At 49.4% G+C, this 21,194-nt stretch overlaps 1 protein-coding gene across 2 annotated transcripts in view; it reads right to left on the minus strand.

Annotated features, from left to right (window-relative positions):
* Positions 1-1,434: 1,434 nt before the first annotated feature.
* Positions 1,435-21,194, minus strand: part of arhgef39 (Rho guanine nucleotide exchange factor (GEF) 39) — a 133,603-nt gene continuing 113,843 nt past the window's right edge. Inside the window, exons 10-12 of one of the 2 annotated variants that reach the window (XR_011666768.1) lie at positions 7,015-7,260; positions 3,119-3,579; positions 1,435-2,940 (exon numbers count right to left, since the gene is read on the minus strand). Coding sequence is in view for 1 of the 2 variants with exons in the window: in XM_071331537.1 (XP_071187638.1) it covers positions 3,546-3,579; positions 7,015-7,260 (280 nt within the window). In the remaining variant the exon portion in view is untranslated. Of the gene's footprint in view, positions 3,580-7,014; positions 7,261-21,194 lie in introns of both variants that reach the window. The other variant, XM_071331537.1, reaches the window with a different exon arrangement.

Consider the following 21,194-nt stretch of genomic DNA (forward strand, 5'->3'; position numbering starts at 1 on the left):
TTCTATGCATACTAATAGGGAGCTAATTATTTAGCAGCTCTGACATCATATGAATATTGTAAGTGTGAAGTGCAAAAAACTATATTTTGTTTTACCTTTATTTTCCTATCAAATGGTTTCTACATGTTGGTGGTGCCCTCTAGTGGCTATTGAGGGTATGGCACAGCTCCCAAGTCAACTCTATGGATACATCCCACGCCATACAAAACACGAGTTGACCTTAGACACTGATCCTGGGTCAGTTTGACATTTTACCCACTAATGGTTAAGGTTAGAATCGGGGAAGAGGAAGCTGATCCTAGATCTGTCCCGAGGGGAAACGTCACCCAGAAGCTATAAAACAAGCTGATTGATGGATTCCAGAAGTCCTTCTGGGTTTTATTGTAATTTGGAGTAATATAACAGCTGGATAGCAGCCCATTGTACTGGGGGGGATGGAGGGACAGTATAACAGTCCATTGTACTGGGGGAATGGAGGGACAGTATAACAGTCCATTGTACTGGGGGGAATGGAGGGACAGTATAACAGTCCATTGTACTGGGGGGGGTGGAGGGACAGTATAACAGTCCATTGTACTGGGGGAATGGAGGGACAGTATAACAGCCCATTGTACTGGGGGGGATGGGGGGACAGTATAACAGCCCATTGTACTGGGGGGAATGGAGGGACAGTATAACAGTCCATTGTACTGGGGGGGATGGAGGGACAGTATAACAGCCCATTGTACTGGGGGGGAATGGAGGGACAATATAACAGTCCATTGTACTGGGGGGAATGGAGGGACAGTATAACAGTCCATTGTACTGGGGGGAATGGAGGGACAGTATAACAGTCCATTGTACTGGGGGGAATGGAGGGACAGTATACCAGTCCATTGTACTGGGGGGAATGGAGGGACAGTATAACAGTCCATTGTACTGGGGGGAATGGAGGGACAGTATAACAGTCCATTGTACTGGGGGGAATGGAGGGACAGTATACCAGTCCATTGTACTGGGGGGAATGGAGGGACAGTATAACAGTCCATTGTACTGGGGGGAATGGAGTCACAGTCCATTGTACTGGGGGGAATGGAGTCACAGTCCATTGTACTGGGGGGAATGGAGTCACAGTCCATTGTACTGGGGGGAATGGAGTCACAGTCCATTGTACTGGGGGGAATGGAGTCACAGCCCATTGTACTGGGGGGAATGGAGTCACAACCCATTGTACTGGGGGGAATGGAGTCACAGCCCATTGTACTGGGGGGAATGGAGTCACAGCCCATTGTACTGGGGGGAATGGAGTCACAGTCCATTGTACTGGGGGGAATGGAGGGACAGTATAACAGTCCATTGTACTGGGGGGAACGGAGGGACAGTGAAACCAGTAGAAAAGAGACTCGACTAAATAGTAACAAAACGAAAACATATCAGACATTTAGAAATACAAAGAATGATTAAAATGTTTAATGTTTTTGATAAATATATTTGGACAGAGTACATGACGACTATAGAAGGAATGTGTAACGTAAAAAGGAACGTAATCGTATGATACATTAGTAAAATCATATCAGTAGACCATCCATTCATAAGGCTCAGAATGGCCTGGCACATATTAGTAGAGTTCTTAAAGGAGAGAATTCTCTCTCTCTCTGCAGTAGTGAAAGATACAATCATGATATGGAATATATATTTTAATTAACTCAGTAGCTATTAATGGTAACACAGTGCCGCTGGCTTGTATATAGTCCTGCACTCCATATATCTCCATAACGCTATAATATACTGTATATTACCATAGAGACAAGCATGATGTTACTAATATAATAATATACTGTATATTACCATAGAGACAAGCATGATATGTTAATATTATAATATACTGTATATTACCATAGAGACAAGCATGATGTTACTAATATAATAATATACTGTATATTACCATAGAGACAAGCATGATGTTACTAATATTATAATATACTGTATATTACCATAGAGACAAGCATGATGTTACTAACATTATAATATACTGTATATTACCATAGAGACAAGCATGTTACTAATATTATAATATACTGTATATTACCATAGAGACAAGCATGATGTTACTAACATTATAATATACTGTATATTACCATAGAGACAAGCATGTTACTAATATTATAATATACTGTATATTACCATAGAGACAAGCATGTTACTAATATTATAATATACTGTATATTACCATAGAGACAAGCATGATGTTACTAATATTATAATATACTGTATATTACCATAGAGACAAGCATGATGTTACTAATATTATAATATACTGTATATTACCATAGAGACAAGCATGTTACTAATATTATAATATACTGTATATTACCATAGAGACAAGCATGTTACTAATATTATAATATACTGTATATTACCATAGAGACAAGCATGATGTTACTAATATTATAATATACTGTATATTACCATAGAGACAAGCATGACATGTTATTATAATATACTGTATATTACCATAGAGACAAGCATGATATGATACTAATATTATAATATACTGTATATTACCATAGAGACAAGCATGATATGATACTAATATAATAATATACTGTATATTACCATAGAGACAAGCATGATGTTACTAATATTTCAGCTCTTGTACGAATAAAATGTAAATAGACAGTAAAAATCACGATTTAACATTAAGATTATACGGTATTGTGCTGCCAAAATATCCCAGGTGCCAGTTTTGATTCCCAATCCAGTAATACAGTATTTTCCTGCTGAGCTTTTGCTCTGACATATAATGGGAACATTCTATTCAGGACAAAACATTCATGACAACATTTATTTCAGAGTCACATCTCACATATTCCATCTCGTTGAGCTCCTATCGTGAAGGTGTTTCATAGTGTGTCTTTGGCATCAGTGTTAAAATCTTCACATTTCATATCTTTTAACTACCTCTCATATCCCCCATTGACCTGATTCTCCAGTATCTAACTACCTCATATCCCCCGTTAACCTGATTCTCCAGTATCTAACTACCTCATATCCCCCGTTAACCTGATTCTCCAGTATCTAACTACCTCCCACCTCTCCCCATATCCCCCATTAACCTGATTCTCCAGTATCTAACTACCTCCCATCTCTCCCCATTAACCTAATTCTCCAGTATCTAACTACCTCCCATCTCTCCCCATTAACCTGATTCTCCAGTATCTAACTACCTCCCATCTCCCCCCGTTAACCTGATTCTCCAGTATCTAACTACCTCCCACCTCTCCTCATATCCCCCATTGACCTGATTCTCCAGTATCTAACTACCTCATATCCCCCGTTAACCTGATTCTCCAGTATCTAACTACCTCCCATCTCTCCTCATATCCCCCGTTAACGTGATTCTCCAGTATCTAACTACCTCCCAATCTCTCCTCATATCCCCCGTTAACCTGATTCTCCAGTATCTAACTACGTCCAATCTCTCCTCATATCCCCCCATTAACGCCGATCTCTCTGACTTGATTGGTTCGAGCGAAAGAGTAAGGATCTCTGAAGTTCTTCGTCCTTCACAGGATCACACAGCTTGACCTGGCCGGTTCACTGAGGAGAGAAAGAAGAAGAATGTGAAAAAGTAGCTGTTCACCTCTGCTCTATATCAGGAGTTGATCATCTCTGCTCTATATCAGGAGTTGATCATCTCTGCTCTATATCAGGAGTTGATCATCTCTGCTCTATATCAGGAGTTGTTCACCTCTGCTCTATATCAGGAGTTGATCATCTCTGCTCTATATCAGGAGTTGATCATCTCTGCTCTATATCAGGAGTTGTTCACCTCTGCTCTATATCAGGGTAATTACACTGTAATAGCATCAGGATAGAGTGGACAGAAACAGTGATAGTCTACTAGTTCAGAGATATCTTATACCGTCATACTAGGTTTCAACCACCGTTCAGGAGTATACAGTTAACGGATAAGGGTTCATCATCGTTCAGCAGTATATACGGTTAACGGATAAGGGGTCATCACCGTTCAGCAGTATATACGGTTAACGGATAAGGTTTCATCACCGTTCAGGAGTATATACGGTTAACGGATAAGGGGTCATCACCGTTCAGGAGTATATACGGTTAACGGATAAGGTTTCATCATCGTTCAGGAGTATACGGTTAACGGATAAGGGGTCATCATCGTTCAGGAGTATATACGGTTAACGGATAAGGGGTCATCATTGTTCAGGAGTATATACGGTTAACGGATAAGGGGTCATCATCGTTCAGGAGTATACGGTTAACGGATAAGGGGTCATCATCGTTCAGGAGTATATACGGTTAACGGATAAGGTTTCATCATCGTTCAGGAGTATACGGTTAACGGATAAGGGGTCATCATCGTTCAGGAGTATATACGGTTAACGGATAAGGGGTCATCATTGTTCAGGAGTATATACGGTTAACGGATAAGGGGTCATCATCGTTCAGGAGTATATACGGTTAACGGATAAGGGTTCATCATCGTTCAGGAGTATATACGGTTAACGGATAAGGGGGCATCATCGTTCAGGAGTATATACGGTTAACGGATAAGGGGTCATCATCGTTCAGGAGTATATATGGTTAACGGATAAGGGGTCATCACCGTTCAGGAGTATATACGGTTAACGGATAAGGGGTCATCACCGTTCAGGAGTATATACGGTTAACGGATAAGGGGTCATCACCGTTCAGGAGTATATACGGTTAACGGATAAGGGGTCATCACCGTTCAGGAGTATATACGGTTAACGGATAAGGGGTCATCATCGTTCAGGAGTATATACGGTTAACGGATAAGGGGTCATCACCGTTCAGGAGTATATACGGTTAACGGATAAGGGTTCCGTTCAGGAGTATATACGGTTAACGGATAAGGGTTCCGTTCAGGAGTATATACGGTTAACGGATAACGGTTCATCACCGTTCAGGAGTATATACGGTTAACGGATAAGGGTTCATCATCGTTCAGGAGTATATACGGTTAACGGATAAGGGGTCATCACCGTTCAGGAGTATATACGGTTAACGGATAAGGGGTCATCACCGTTCAGGAGTATATACGGTTAACGGATAAGGGGTCATCACCGTTCAGGAGTATATACGGTTAACGGATAAGGTTTCATCACCGTTCAGGAGTATACGGTTAACGGATAAGGGGTCATCACCGTTCAGGAGTATATACGGTTAACGGATAAGGGGTCATCACCGTTCAGGAGTATATACGGTTAACGGATAAGAGGTCATCACCGTTCAGGAGTATATACGGTTAACGGATAAGGGTTCATCACCGTTCAGGAGTATACGGTTAACGGATAAGGGGTCATCACCGTTCAGGAGTATATACGGTTAACGGATAAGGGGTCATCACCGTTCAGGAGTATATACGGTTAACGGATAAGGGGTCATCACCGTTCAGGAGTATACGGTTAACGGATAAGGGGTCATCACCAATCAGGAGTATACGGTTAACGGATAAGGGGTCATCACCGTTCAGGAGTATACGGTTAACGGATAAGGGGTCATCACCGTTCAGGAGTATACGGTTAACGGATAAGGGTTCATCACCGTTCAGGAGTATATACGGTTAACGGATAAGGGTTCATCATCGTTCAGGAGTATATACGGTTAACGGATAAGGGTTCATCATCGTTCAGGAGTATATACGGTTAACGGATAAGGGTTCATCATCGTTCAGGAGTATACGGTTAACGGATAAGGGTTCCGTTCAGGAGTATATACGGTTAACGGATAAGGGGTCATCACCGTTCAGGAGTATATACGGTTAACGGATAAGGGTTCATCACCGTTCAGGAGTATATACGGTTAACGGATAAGGGTTCCGTTCAGGAGTATATACGGTTAACGGATAAGGGTTCCGTTCAGGAGTATATACGGTTAACGGATAAGGGGTCATCACCGTTCAGGAGTATACGGTTAACGGATAAGGGGTCATCACCGTTCAGGAGTATATACGGTTAACGGATAAGGGTTCATCACCGTTCAGGAGTATACGGTTAACGGATAAGGGGTCATCACCGTTCAGGAGTATATACGGTTAACGGATAAGGGTTCATCACCGTTCAGGAGTATACGGTTAACGGATAAGGGGTCATCACCGTTCAGGAGTATATACGGTTAACGGATAAGGGTTCATCACCGTTCAGGAGTATACGGTTAACGGATAAGGGGTCATCACCGTTCAGGAGTATATACGGTTAACGGATAAGGGGTCATCACCGTTCAGGAGTATATACGGTTAACGGATAAGGGTTCCGTTCAGGAGTATATGGTTAACGGATAAGGGGTCATCACCGTTCAGGAGTATATACGGTTAACGGATAAGGGGTCATCACCGTTCAGGAGTATACGGTTAACGGATAAGGGGTCATCACCGTTCAGGAGTATACGGTTAACGGATAAGGGGTCATCACCGTTCAGGAGTATATACGGTTAACGGATAAGGGTTCATCACCGTTCAGGAGTATACGGTTAACGGATAAGGGGTCATCACCGTTCAGGAGTATATACGGTTAACGGATAAGGGGTCATCACCGTTCAGGAGTATATACGGTTAACGGATAAGGGTTCATCACCGTTCAGGAGTATACGGTTAACGGATAAGGGTTCATCACCGTTCAGGAGTATATACGGTTAACGGATAAGGGGTCATCACCGTTCAGGAGTATATACGGTTAACGGCTAAAGGTTCATCACCGTTCACATATTCTCCTACCAGGTTTCCCTGCTCCTCTATTGGCCCCCCCAAGGAGGCTGAGAGACTTTGGTTCAAGTGTGTTATAACTATCATCTTATTTTCTTACACTAGGTTTATCTTACGCTCTTACTAGGTTTCAGTCCTTATGACTCTCCTAAGAAGGCTGACAAGCTTCTACATGTCTTCTATCGTGTTACAACACAAAAGCCCAGTCACACCTGGATCTAAGACACCACTGAACGACAGCATTATCCTGTATATGTACTGTACATTCTGTATGAACCCACCTCTCAGCTGGTCTCTCAGTCAGCTTCACCCTCTTGGAGGCGCTGCCCTCTGCTTCTACTGGAGCAGGAGGTCTGGAGGTGGAGGGGGTCTGGGGTGGAGGGGGGGCCATCCTCTTCCTCCCGGGGGTGGTGGTGGGTGGTGTGGAAGGGGTACTTTGGTTCTTCTGGTCCTCTACAAAGCAGCGTAGAGGTCTCCTGACCAGATCATCTCTCTGATGGACCACTGTGTTCCTGGACTTCAACTGACTGGAGAGACCACAGACAACAACTGACTGTAGAGACCACAGACAACAAACGACTGTAGAGACCACAGACAACAAGTTACAACAACTGACTGGAGAGACCACAGACAACAAGTTACAACAACTGACTGGAGAGACCACAGACAACACATTACAACAACTGACTGGAGAGACCACAGACAACACATTACAACAACTGACTGTAGAGACCACAGACAACACGTTACAACAACTGACTGGAGAGACCACAGACAACAAGTTACAACAACTGACCGGAGAGACCACAGACAACAAGTTACAACAACTGACTGGAGAGCTTAACCTTAACTGACACCAGGTCATCCCAGGTGTTTAACATCCCTGTCCAGCCAGGTAAGAGTGGTCCACCAGGTGTTTAACATCCCTGTCCAGCCAGGTAAGAGTGACCCACCAGGTGTTTAACATCCCTGTCCAGCCAGGTAAGAGTGACCCACCAGGTGTTTAACATCCCTGTCCAGCCAGGTAAGAGTGACCCACCAGGTGTTTAACATCCCTGTCCAGCCAGGTAAGAGTGACCCACCAGGTGTTTAACATCCCTGTCCAGCCAGGTAAGAGTGACCCACCAGCTGTTTAACATCCCTGTCCAGCCAGGTAAGAGTGACCCACCAGGTGTTTAACATCCCAGCCAGGTAAGAGTGACCCAACAGGTGTTTAACATCCCAGCCAGGTAAGAGTGACCCAACAGGTGTTTAACATCCCAGCCAGGTAAGAGTGGTCCACCAGGTGTTTAACATCCCTGTCCAGCCAGGTAAGAGTGACCCACCAGGTGTTTAACATCCCTGTCCAGCCAGGTAAGAGTGACCCACCAGCTGTTTAACATCCCTGTCCAGCCAGGTAAGAGTGACCCACCAGGTGTTTAACATCCCTGTCCAGCCAGGTAAGAGTGACCCACCAGGTGTTTAACATCCCTGTCCAGCCAGGTAAGAGTGGTCCACAAGGTGTTTAACATCCCTGTCCAGCCAGGTAAGAGTGACCCACCAGGTGTTTAACATCCCTACCCAGCCAGGTAAGAGTGACCCACCAGGTGTTTAACATCCCTGTCCAGCCAGGTAAGAGTGACCCACCAGGTGTTTAACATCCCTGTCCAGCCAGGTAAGAGTGGTCCACCAGGTGTTTAACATCCCTGTCCAGCCAGGTAAGAGTGACCCACCAGGTGTTTAACATCCCTACCCAGCCAGGTAAGAGTGACCCACCAGGTGTTTAACATCCCTGTCCAGCCAGGTAAGAGTGGTCCACCAGGTGTTTAACATCCCAGCCAGGTAAGAGTGACCCACCAGGTGTTTAACATCCCTGTCCAGCCAGGTAAGAGTGACCCACCAGGTGTTTAACATCCCTACCCAGCCAGGTAAGAGTGACCCACCAGGTGTTTAACATCCCAGCCAGGTAAGAGTGACCCACCAGGTGTTTAACATCCCTGTCCAGCCAGGTAAGAGTGGTCCAGCAGGTGTTTAACATCCCTGTCCAGCCAGGTAAGAGTGACCCACCAGGTGTTTAACATCCCTACCCAGCCAGGTAAGAGTGACCCACCAGGTGTTTAACATCCCTACCCAGCCAGGTAAGAGTGACCCACCAGGTGTTTAACATCCCTGTCCAACCAGGTAAGAGTGGTCCACCAGGTGTTTAACATCCCAGCCAGGTAAGACTGACCCACCAGGTGTTTAACATCCCTGTCCAGCCAGGTAAGAGTGGTCCACCAGGTGTTTAACATCCCAGCCAGGTAAGAGTGACCCACCAGGTGTTTAACATCCCTGTCCAGCCAGGTAAGAGTGACCCACCAGGTGTTTAACATCCCTGTCCAGCCAGGTAAGAGTGACCCACCAGGTGTTTAACATCCCTACCCAGCCAGGTAAGAGTGACCCACCAGGTGTTTAACATCCCTACCCAGCCAGGTAAGAGTGACCCACCAGGTGTTTAACATCCCTGTCCAGCCAGGTAAGAGTGGTCCACCAGGTGTTTAACATCCCAGCCAGGTAAGAGTGACCCACCAGGTGTTTAACATCCCTGTCCAGCCAGGTAAGAGTGACCCACCAGGTGTTTAACATCCCAGCCAGGTAAGAGTGATCCACCAGGTGTTTAACATCCCTGTCCAGCCAGGTAAGAGTGACCCACCAGGTGTTTAACATCCCTACCCAGCCAGGTAAGAGTGACCCACCAGGTGTTTAACATCCCTGTCCAGCCAGGTAAGAGTGGTCCACCAGGTGTTTAACATCCCAGCCAGGTAAGAGTGACCCACCAGGTGTTTAACATCCCTGTCCAGCCAGGTAAGAGTGACCCACCAGGTGTTTAACATCCCTACCCAGCCAGGTAAGAGTGACCCACCAGGTGTTTAACATCCCTGTCCAGCCAGGTAAGAGTGGTCCACCAGGTGTTTAACATCCCAGCCAGGTAAGAGTGACCCACCAGGTGTTTAACATCCCTGTCCAGCCAGGTAAGAGTGGTCCAGCAGGTGTTTAACATCCCTGTCCAGCCAGGTAAGAGTGACCCACCAGGTGTTTAACATCCCTACCCAGCCAGGTAAGAGTGACCCACCAGGTGTTTAACATCCCTACCCAGCCAGGTAAGAGTGACCCACCAGGTGTTTAACATCCCTGTCCAACCAGGTAAGAGTGGTCCACCAGGTGTTTAACATCCCAGCCAGGTAAGACTGACCCACCAGGTGTTTAACATCCCTGTCCAGCCAGGTAAGAGTGGTCCACCAGGTGTTTAACATCCCAGCCAGGTAAGAGTGACCCACCAGGTGTTTAACATCCCTGTCCAGCCAGGTAAGAGTGACCCACCAGGTGTTTAACATCCCTGTCCAGCCAGGTAAGAGTGACCCACCAGGTGTTTAACATCCCTACCCAGCCAGGTAAGAGTGACCCACCAGGTGTTTAACATCCCTACCCAGCCAGGTAAGAGTGACCCACCAGGTGTTTAACATCCCTGTCCAGCCAGGTAAGAGTGGTCCACCAGGTGTTTAACATCCCAGCCAGGTAAGAGTGACCCACCAGGTGTTTAACATCCCTGTCCAGCCAGGTAAGAGTGACCCACCAGGTGTTTAACATCCCAGCCAGGTAAGAGTGATCCACCAGGTGTTTAACATCCCTGTCCAGCCAGGTAAGAGTGACCCACCAGGTGTTTAACATCCCTACCCAGCCAGGTAAGAGTGACCCACCAGGTGTTTAACATCCCTGTCCAGCCAGGTAAGAGTGGTCCACCAGGTGTTTAACATCCCAGCCAGGTAAGAGTGACCCACCAGGTGTTTAACATCCCTGTCCAGCCAGGTAAGAGTGGTCCACCAGGTGTTTAACATCCCTGTCCATCCAGGTAAGAGTGACCCACCAGGTGTTTAACATCCCTACCCAGCCAGGTAAGAGTGACCCACCAGGTGTTTAACATCCCTGTCCAGCCAGGTAAGAGTGACCCACCAGGTGTTTAACATCCCTGTCCAGCCAGGTAAGAGTGACCCACCAGGTGTTTAACATCCCTGTCCAGCCAGGTAAGAGTGACCCACCAGCTGTTTAACATCCCTGTCCAGCCAGGTAAGAGTGACCCACCAGGTGTTTAACATCCCAGCCAGGTAAGAGTGACCCAACAGGTGTTTAACATCCCAGCCAGGTAAGAGTGACCCAACAGGTGTTTAACATCCCAGCCAGGTAAGAGTGGTCCACCAGGTGTTTAACATCCCTGTCCAGCCAGGTAAGAGTGACCCACCAGGTGTTTAACATCCCTGTCCAGCCAGGTAAGAGTGACCCACCAGCTGTTTAACATCCCTGTCCAGCCAGGTAAGAGTGACCCACCAGGTGTTTAACATCCCTGTCCAGCCAGGTAAGAGTGACCCACCAGGTGTTTAACATCCCTGTCCAGCCAGGTAAGAGTGGTCCACAAGGTGTTTAACATCCCTGTCCAGCCAGGTAAGAGTGACCCACCAGGTGTTTAACATCCCTACCCAGCCAGGTAAGAGTGACCCACCAGGTGTTTAACATCCCTGTCCAGCCAGGTAAGAGTGACCCACCAGGTGTTTAACATCCCTGTCCAGCCAGGTAAGAGTGGTCCACCAGGTGTTTAACATCCCTGTCCAGCCAGGTAAGAGTGACCCACCAGGTGTTTAACATCCCTACCCAGCCAGGTAAGAGTGACCCACCAGGTGTTTAACATCCCTGTCCAGCCAGGTAAGAGTGGTCCACCAGGTGTTTAACATCCCAGCCAGGTAAGAGTGACCCACCAGGTGTTTAACATCCCTGTCCAGCCAGGTAAGAGTGACCCACCAGGTGTTTAACATCCCTACCCAGCCAGGTAAGAGTGACCCACCAGGTGTTTAACATCCCAGCCAGGTAAGAGTGACCCACCAGGTGTTTAACATCCCTGTCCAGCCAGGTAAGAGTGGTCCAGCAGGTGTTTAACATCCCTGTCCAGCCAGGTAAGAGTGACCCACCAGGTGTTTAACATCCCTACCCAGCCAGGTAAGAGTGACCCACCAGGTGTTTAACATCCCTACCCAGCCAGGTAAGAGTGACCCACCAGGTGTTTAACATCCCTGTCCAACCAGGTAAGAGTGGTCCACCAGGTGTTTAACATCCCAGCCAGGTAAGACTGACCCACCAGGTGTTTAACATCCCTGTCCAGCCAGGTAAGAGTGGTCCACCAGGTGTTTAACATCCCAGCCAGGTAAGAGTGACCCACCAGGTGTTTAACATCCCTGTCCAGCCAGGTAAGAGTGACCCACCAGGTGTTTAACATCCCTGTCCAGCCAGGTAAGAGTGACCCACCAGGTGTTTAACATCCCTACCCAGCCAGGTAAGAGTGACCCACCAGGTGTTTAACATCCCTACCCAGCCAGGTAAGAGTGACCCACCAGGTGTTTAACATCCCTGTCCAGCCAGGTAAGAGTGGTCCACCAGGTGTTTAACATCCCAGCCAGGTAAGAGTGACCCACCAGGTGTTTAACATCCCTGTCCAGCCAGGTAAGAGTGACCCACCAGGTGTTTAACATCCCAGCCAGGTAAGAGTGATCCACCAGGTGTTTAACATCCCTGTCCAGCCAGGTAAGAGTGACCCACCAGGTGTTTAACATCCCTACCCAGCCAGGTAAGAGTGACCCACCAGGTGTTTAACATCCCTGTCCAGCCAGGTAAGAGTGGTCCACCAGGTGTTTAACATCCCAGCCAGGTAAGAGTGACCCACCAGGTGTTTAACATCCCTGTCCAGCCAGGTAAGAGTGACCCACCAGGTGTTTAACATCCCTACCCAGCCAGGTAAGAGTGACCCACCAGGTGTTTAACATCCCTGTCCAGCCAGGTAAGAGTGGTCCACCAGGTGTTTAACATCCCAGCCAGGTAAGAGTGACCCACCAGGTGTTTAACATCCCTGTCCAGCCAGGTAAGAGTGGTCCAGCAGGTGTTTAACATCCCTGTCCAGCCAGGTAAGAGTGACCCACCAGGTGTTTAACATCCCTACCCAGCCAGGTAAGAGTGACCCACCAGGTGTTTAACATCCCTACCCAGCCAGGTAAGAGTGACCCACCAGGTGTTTAACATCCCTGTCCAACCAGGTAAGAGTGGTCCACCAGGTGTTTAACATCCCAGCCAGGTAAGACTGACCCACCAGGTGTTTAACATCCCTGTCCAGCCAGGTAAGAGTGGTCCACCAGGTGTTTAACATCCCAGCCAGGTAAGAGTGACCCACCAGGTGTTTAACATCCCTGTCCAGCCAGGTAAGAGTGACCCACCAGGTGTTTAACATCCCTGTCCAGCCAGGTAAGAGTGACCCACCAGGTGTTTAACATCCCTACCCAGCCAGGTAAGAGTGACCCACCAGGTGTTTAACATCCCTACCCAGCCAGGTAAGAGTGACCCACCAGGTGTTTAACATCCCTGTCCAGCCAGGTAAGAGTGGTCCACCAGGTGTTTAACATCCCAGCCAGGTAAGAGTGACCCACCAGGTGTTTAACATCCCTGTCCAGCCAGGTAAGAGTGACCCACCAGGTGTTTAACATCCCAGCCAGGTAAGAGTGATCCACCAGGTGTTTAACATCCCTGTCCAGCCAGGTAAGAGTGACCCACCAGGTGTTTAACATCCCTACCCAGCCAGGTAAGAGTGACCCACCAGGTGTTTAACATCCCTGTCCAGCCAGGTAAGAGTGGTCCACCAGGTGTTTAACATCCCAGCCAGGTAAGAGTGACCCACCAGGTGTTTAACATCCCTGTCCAGCCAGGTAAGAGTGACCCACCAGGTGTTTAACATCCCTACCCAGCCAGGTAAGAGTGACCCACCAGGTGTTTAACATCCCTGTCCAGCCAGGTAAGAGTGGTCCACCAGGTGTTTAACATCCCAGCCAGGTAAGAGTGACCCACCAGGTGTTTAACATCCCTGTCCAGCCAGGTAAGAGTGGTCCAGCAGGTGTTTAACATCCCTGTCCAGCCAGGTAAGAGTGACCCACCAGGTGTTTAACATCCCTACCCAGCCAGGTAAGAGTGACCCACCAGGTGTTTAACATCCCTACCCAGCCAGGTAAGAGTGACCCACCAGGTGTTTAACATCCCTGTCCAACCAGGTAAGAGTGGTCCACCAGGTGTTTAACATCCCAGCCAGGTAAGACTGACCCACCAGGTGTTTAACATCCCTGTCCAGCCAGGTAAGAGTGGTCCACCAGGTGTTTAACATCCCAGCCAGGTAAGAGTGACCCACCAGGTGTTTAACATCCCTGTCCAGCCAGGTAAGAGTGACCCACCAGGTGTTTAACATCCCTGTCCAGCCAGGTAAGAGTGACCCACCAGGTGTTTAACATCCCTACCCAGCCAGGTAAGAGTGACCCACCAGGTGTTTAACATCCCTACCCAGCCAGGTAAGAGTGACCCACCAGGTGTTTAACATCCCTGTCCAGCCAGGTAAGAGTGGTCCACCAGGTGTTTAACATCCCAGCCAGGTAAGAGTGACCCACCAGGTGTTTAACATCCCTGTCCAGCCAGGTAAGAGTGACCCACCAGGTGTTTAACATCCCAGCCAGGGAAGAGTGATCCAACAGGTGTTTAACATCCCTGTCCAGCCAGGTAAGAGTGACCCACCAGGTGTTTAACATCCCTACCCAGCCAGGTAAGAGTGACCCACCAGGTGTTTAACATCCCTGTCCAGCCAGGTAAGAGTGGTCCACCAGGTGTTTAACATCCCAGCCAGGTAAGAGTGACCCACCAGGTGTTTAACATCCCTGTCCAGCCAGGTAAGAGTGACCCACCAGGTGTTTAACATCCCTGTCCATCCAGGTAAGAGTGACCCACCAGGTGTTTAACATCCCTACCCAGCCAGGTAAGAGTGACCCACCAGGTGTTTAACATCCCTACCCAGCCAGGTAAGAGTGACCCACCAGGTGTTTAACATCCCTGTCCAGCCAGGTAAGAGTGGTCCACCAGGTGTTTAACATCCCAGCCAGGTAAGAGTGACCCACCAGGTGTTTAACATCCCTGTACAGCCAGGTAAGAGTGACCCACCAGGTGTTTAACATCCCAGCCAGGTAAGAGTGATCCACCAGGTGTTTAACATCCCTGTCCAGCCAGGTAAGAGTGACCCACCAGGTGTTTAACATCCCTACCCAGCCAGGTAAGAGTGACCCACCAGGTGTTTAACATCCCTGTCCAGCCAGGTAAGAGTGGTCCACCAGGTGTTTAACATCCCAGCCAGGTAAGAGTGACCCACCAGGTGTTTAACATCCCTGTCCAGCCAGGTAAGAGTGACCCACCAGGTGTTTAACATCCCAGCCAGGTAAGAGTGATCCACCAGGTGTTTAACATCCCTGTCCAGCCAGGTAAGAGTGACCCACCAGGTGTTTAACATCCCTACCCAGCCAGGTAAGAGTGACCCACCAGGTGTTTAACATCCCTGTCCAGCCAGGTAAGAGTGGTCCACCAGGTGTTTAACATCCCAGCCAGGTAAGAGTGACCCACCAGGTGTTTAACATCCCTGTCCAGCCAGGTAAGAGTGACCCACCAGGTGTTTAACATCCCTGTCCAACCAGGTAAGAGTGGTCCACCAGGTGTTTAACATCCCAGCCAGGTAAGAGTGACCCACCAGGTGTTTAACATCCCTGTCCAGCCAGGTAAGAGTGGTCCACCAGGTGTTTAACATCCCAGCCAGGTAAGAGTGACCCACCAGGTGTTTAACATCCCTGTCCAGCCAGGTAAGAGTGACCCACCAGGTGTTTAACATCCCTACCCAGCCAGGTAAGAGTGACCCACCAGGTGTTTAACATCCCTGCCCAGCCAGGTAAGAGTGACCCACCAGGTGTTTAACATCCCTGTCCAGCCAGGTAAGAGTGGTCCACCAGGTGTTTAACATCCCAGCCAGGTAAGAGTGACCCACCAGGTGTTTAACATCCCTGTCCAGCCAGGTAAGAGTGACCCACCAGGTGTTTAACATCCCTGTCCAGCCAGGTAAGAGTGACCCACCAGGTGTTTAACATCCCTGTCCAGCCAGGTAAGAGTGACCCACCAGGTGTTTAACATCCCTGTCCAGCCAGGTAAGAGTGGTCCACCAGGTGTTTAACATCCCAGCCAGGTAAGAGTGACCCACCAGGTGTTTAACATCCCTGTCCAGCCAGGTAAGAGTGACCCACCAGGTGTTTAACATCCCTACCCAGCCAGGTAAGAGTGACCCACCAGGTGTTTAACATCCCTGTCCAGCCAGGTAAGAGTGACCCACCAGGTGTTTAACATCCCTACCCAGCCAGGTAAGAGTGACCCACCAGGTGTTTAACATCCCTGTCCAACCAGGTAAGAGTGGTCCACCAGGTGTTTAACATCCCAGCCAGGTAAGAGTGACCCACCAGGTGTTTAACATCCCTGTCCAGCCAGGTAAGAGTGGTCCACCAGGTGTTTAACATCCCAGCCAGGTAAGAGTGACCCACCAGGTGTTTAACATCCCTGTCCAGCCAGGTAAGAGTGACCCACCAGGTGTTTAACATCCCTGTCCAGCCAGGTAAGAGTGACCCACCAGGTGTTTAACATCCCTACCCAGCCAGGTAAGAGTGACCCACCAGGTGTTTAACATCCCTACCCAGCCAGGTAAGAGTGACCCACCAGGTGTTTAACATCCCTGTCCAGCCAGGTAAGAGTGGTCCACCAGGTGTTTAACATCCCAGCCAGGTAAGAGTGACCCACCAGGTGTTTAACATCCCTGTCCAGCCAGGTAAGAGTGACCCACCAGGTGTTTAACATCCCAGCCAGGTAAGAGTGATCCACCAGGTGTTTAACATCCCTGTCCAGCCAGGTAAGAGTGACCCACCAGGTGTTTAACATCCCTACCCAGCCAGGTAAGAGTGACCCACCAGGTGTTTAACATCCCTGTCCAGCCAGGTAAGAGTGGTCCACCAGGTGTTTAACATCCCAGCCAGGTAAGAGTGACCCACCAGGTGTTTAACATCCCTGTCCAGCCAGGTAAGAGTGACCCACCAGGTGTTTAACATCCCTGTCCAGCCAGGTAAGAGTGACCCACCAGGTGTTTAACATCCCTGTCCAACCAGGTAAGAGTGGTCCACCAGGTGTTTAACATCCCAGCCAGGTAAGAGTGACCCACCAGGTGTTTAACATCCCTGTCCAGCCAGGTAAGAGTGGTCCACCAGGTGTTTAACATCCCAGCCAGGTAAGAGTGACCCACCAGGTGTTTAACATCCCTGTCCAGCCAGGTAAGAGTGACCCACCAGGTGTTTAACATCCCTGTCCAGCCAGGTAAGAGTGACCCACCAGGTGTTTAACATCCCTACCCAGCCAGGTAAGAGTGACCCACCAGGTGTTTAACATCCCTACCCAGCCAGGTAAGAGTGACCCACCAGGTGTTTAACATCCCTGTCCAGCCAGGTAAGAGTGGTCCACCAGGTGTTTAACATCCCTGTCCAGCCAGGTAAGAGTGGTCCACCAGGTGTTTAACATCCCTGTCCAGCCAGGTAAGAGTGACCCACCAGGTGTTTAACATCCCAGCCAGGTAAGAGTGATCCACCAGGTGTTTAACATCCCTGTCCAGCCAGGTAAGAGTGACCCACCAGGTGTTTAACATCCCTGTCCAGCCAGGTAAGAGTGACCCACCAGGTGTTTAACATCCCTGTCCAGCCAGGTAAGAGTGACCCACCAGGTGTTTAACATCCCTGTCCAGCCAGGTAAGAGTGGTCCACCAGGTGTTTAACATCCCAGCCAGGTAAGAGTGACCCACCAGGTGTTTAACATCCCTGTCCAGCCAGGTAAGAGTGACCCACCAGGTGTTTAACATCCCTGTCCAGCCAGGTAAGAGTGACCCACCAGGTGTTTAACATCCCTACCCAGCCAGGTAAGAGTGACCCACCAGGTGTTTAACATCCCTGTCCAGCCAGGTAAGAGTGGTCCACCAGGTGTTTAACATCCCAGCCAGGTAAGAGTGACCCACCAGGTGTTTAACATCCCTGTCCAGCCAGGTAAGAGTGACCCACCAGGTGTTTAACATCCCAGCCAGGTAAGAGTGATCCACCAGGTGTTTAACATCCCTGTCCAGCCAGGTAAGAGTGACCCACCAGGTGTTTAACATCCCTACCCAGCCAGGTAAGAGTGACCCACCAGGTGGTTAACATCCCTGTCCAGCCAGGTAAGAGTGGTCCACCAGGTGTTTAACATCCCAGCCAGGTAAGAGTGACCCACCAGGTGTTTAACATCCCTGTCCAGCCAGGTAAGAGTGACCCACCAGGTGTTTAACATCCCTGTCCAGCCAGGTAAGAGTGACCCACCAGGTGTTTAACATCCCTGTCCAGCCAGGTAAGAGTGACCAACCAGGTGTTTAACATCCCTGTCCAGCCAGGTAAGAGTGACCCACCAGGTGTTTAACATCCCTGTCCAGCCAGGTAAGAGTGGTCCACCAGGTGTTTAACATCCCAGCCAGGTAAGAGTGACCCACCAGGTGTTTAACATCCCTGTCCAGCCAGGTAAGAGTGGTCCACCAGGTGTTTAACATCCCAGCCAGGTAAGAGTGACCCACCAGGTGTTTAACATCCCTGTCCAGCCAGGTAAGAGTGACCCACCAGGTGTTTAACATCCCTACCCAGCCAGGTAAGAGTGACCCACCAGGTGTTTAACATCCCTACCCAGCCAGGTAAGAGTGACCCACCAGGTGTTTAACATCCCTGTCCAGCCAGGTAAGAGTGGTCCACCAGGTGTTTAACATCCCAGCCAGGTAAGAGTGACCCACCAGGTGTTTAACATCCCTGTCCAGCCAGGTAAGAGTGACCCACCAGGTGTTTAACATCCCAGCCAGGTAAGAGTGATCCACCAGGTGTTTAACATCCCTGTCCAGCCAGGTAAGAGTGACCCACCAGGTGTTTAACATCCCTACCCAGCCAGGTAAGAGTGACCCACCAGGTGTTTAACATCCCTACCCAGCCAGGTAAGAGTGACCCACCAGGTGTTTAACATCCCTGTCCAACCAGGTAAGAGTGGTCCACCAGGTGTTTAACATCCCAGCCAGGTAAGAGTGACCCACCAGGTGTTTAACATCCCTGTCCAGCCAGGTAAGAGTGGTCCACCAGGTGTTTAACATCCCAGCCAGGTAAGAGTGACCCACCAGGTGTTTAACATCCCTGTCCAGCCAGGTAAGAGTGACCCACCAGGTGTTTAACATCCCTGTCCAGCCAGGTAAGAGTGACCCACCAGGTGTTTAACATCCCTACCCAGCCAGGTAAGAGTGACCCACCAGGTGTTTAACATCCCTACCCAGCCAGGTAAGAGTGACCCACCAGGTGTTTAACATCCCTGTCCAGCCAGGTAAGAGTGGTCCACCAGGTGTTTAACATCCCAGCCAGGTAAGAGTGACCCACCAGGTGTTTAACATCCCTGTCCAGCCAGGTAAGAGTGACCCACCAGGTGTTTAACATCCCAGCCAGGTAAGAGTGATCCACCAGGTGTTTAACATCCCTGTCCAGCCAGGTAAGAGTGACCCACCAGGTGTTTAACATCCCTACCCAGCCAGGTAAGAGTGACCCACCAGGTGTTTAACATCCCTGTCCAGCCAGGTAAGAGTGGTCCACCAGGTGTTTAACATCCCAGCCAGGTAAGAGTGACCCACCAGGTGTTTAACATCCCTGTCCAGCCAGGTAAGAGTGACCCACCAGGTGTTTAACATCCCTGTCCAGCCAGGTAAGAGTGACCCACCAGGTGTTTAACATCCCTGTCCAACCAGGTAAGAGTGGTCCACCAGGTGTTTAACATCCCAGCCAGGTAAGAGTGACCCACCAGGTGTTTAACATCCCTGTCCAGCCAGGTAAGAGTGGTCCACCAGGTGTTTAACATCCCAGCCAGGTAAGAGTGACCCACCAGGTGTTTAACATCCCTGTCCAGCCAGGTAAGAGTGACCCACCAGGTGTTTAACATCCCTGTCCAGCCAGGTAAGAGTGACCCACCAGGTGTTTAACATCCCTACCCAGCCAGGTAAGAGTGACCCACCAGGTGTTTAACATCCCTACCCAGCCAGGTAAGAGTGACCCACCAGGTGTTTAACATCCCTGTCCAGCCAGGTAAGAGTGGTCCACCAGGTGTTTAACATCCCTGTCCAGCCAGGTAAGAGTGGTCCACCAGGTGTTTAACATCCCTGTCCAGCCAGGTAAGAGTGACCCACCAGGTGTTTAACATCCCAGCCAGGTAAGAGTGATCCACCAGGTGTTTAACATCCCTGTCCAGCCAGGTAAGAGTGACCCACCAGGTGTTTAACATCCCTGTCCAGCCAGGTAAGAGTGACCCACCAGGTGTTTAACATCCCTACCCAGCCAGGTAAGAGTGACCCACCAGGTGTTTAACATCCCTGTCCAGCCAGGTAAGAGTGGTCCACCAGGTGTTTAACATCCCAGCCAGGTAAGAGTGACCCACCAGGTGTTTAACATCCCTGTCCAGCCAGGTAAGAGTGACCCACCAGGTGTTTAACATCCCTGTCCAGCCAGGTAAGAGTGACCCACCAGGTGTTTAACATCCCTACCCAGCCAGGTAAGAGTGACACACCAGGTGTTTAACATCCCTGTCCAGCCAGGTAAGAGTGGTCCACCAGGTGTTTAACATCCCAGCCAGGTAAGAGTGACCCACCAGGTGTTTAACATCCCTGTCCAGCCAGGTAAGAGTGACCCACCAGGTGTTTAACATCCCAGCCAGGTAAGAGTGATCCACCAGGTGTTTAACATCCCTGTCCAGCCAGGTAAGAGTGACCCACCAGGTGTTTAACATCCCTACCCAGCCAGGTAAGAGTGACCCACCAGGTGGTTAACATCCCTGTCCAGCCAGGTAAGAGTGGTCCACCAGGTGTTTAACATCCCAGCCAGGTAAGAGTGACCCACCAGGTGTTTAACATCCCTGTCCAGCCAGGTAAGAGTGACCCACCAGGTGTTTAACATCCCTGTCCAGCCAGGTAAGAGTGACCCACCAGGTGTTTAACATCCCTGTCCAGCCAGGTAAGAGTGACCAACCAGGTGTTTAACATCCCTGTCCAGCCAGGTAAGAGTGACCCACCAGGTGTTTAACATCCCTGTCCAGCCAGGTAAGAGTGGTCCACCAGGTGTTTAACATCCCAGCCAGGTAAGAGTGACCCACCAGGTGTTTAACATCCCTGTCCAGCCAGGTAAGAGTGGTCCACCAGGTGTTTAACATCCCAGCCAGGTAAGAGTGACCCACCAGGTGTTTAACATCCCTGTCCAGCCAGGTAAGAGTGACCCACCAGGTGTTTAACATCCCTACCCAGCCAGGTAAGAGTGACCCACCAGGTGTTTAACATCCCTACCCAGCCAGGTAAGAGTGACCCACCAGGTGTTTAACATCCCTGTCCAGCCAGGTAAGAGTGGTCCACCAGGTGTTTAACATCCCAGCCAGGTAAGAGTGACCCACCAGGTGTTTAACATCCCTGTCCAGCCAGGTAAGAGTGACCCACCAGGTGTTT

Source organism: Salvelinus alpinus, chromosome 11 (assembly GCF_045679555.1).
Source record: "Salvelinus alpinus chromosome 11, SLU_Salpinus.1, whole genome shotgun sequence".
Classification (NCBI taxonomy): Eukaryota; Metazoa; Chordata; class Actinopteri; order Salmoniformes; family Salmonidae; genus Salvelinus; species Salvelinus alpinus.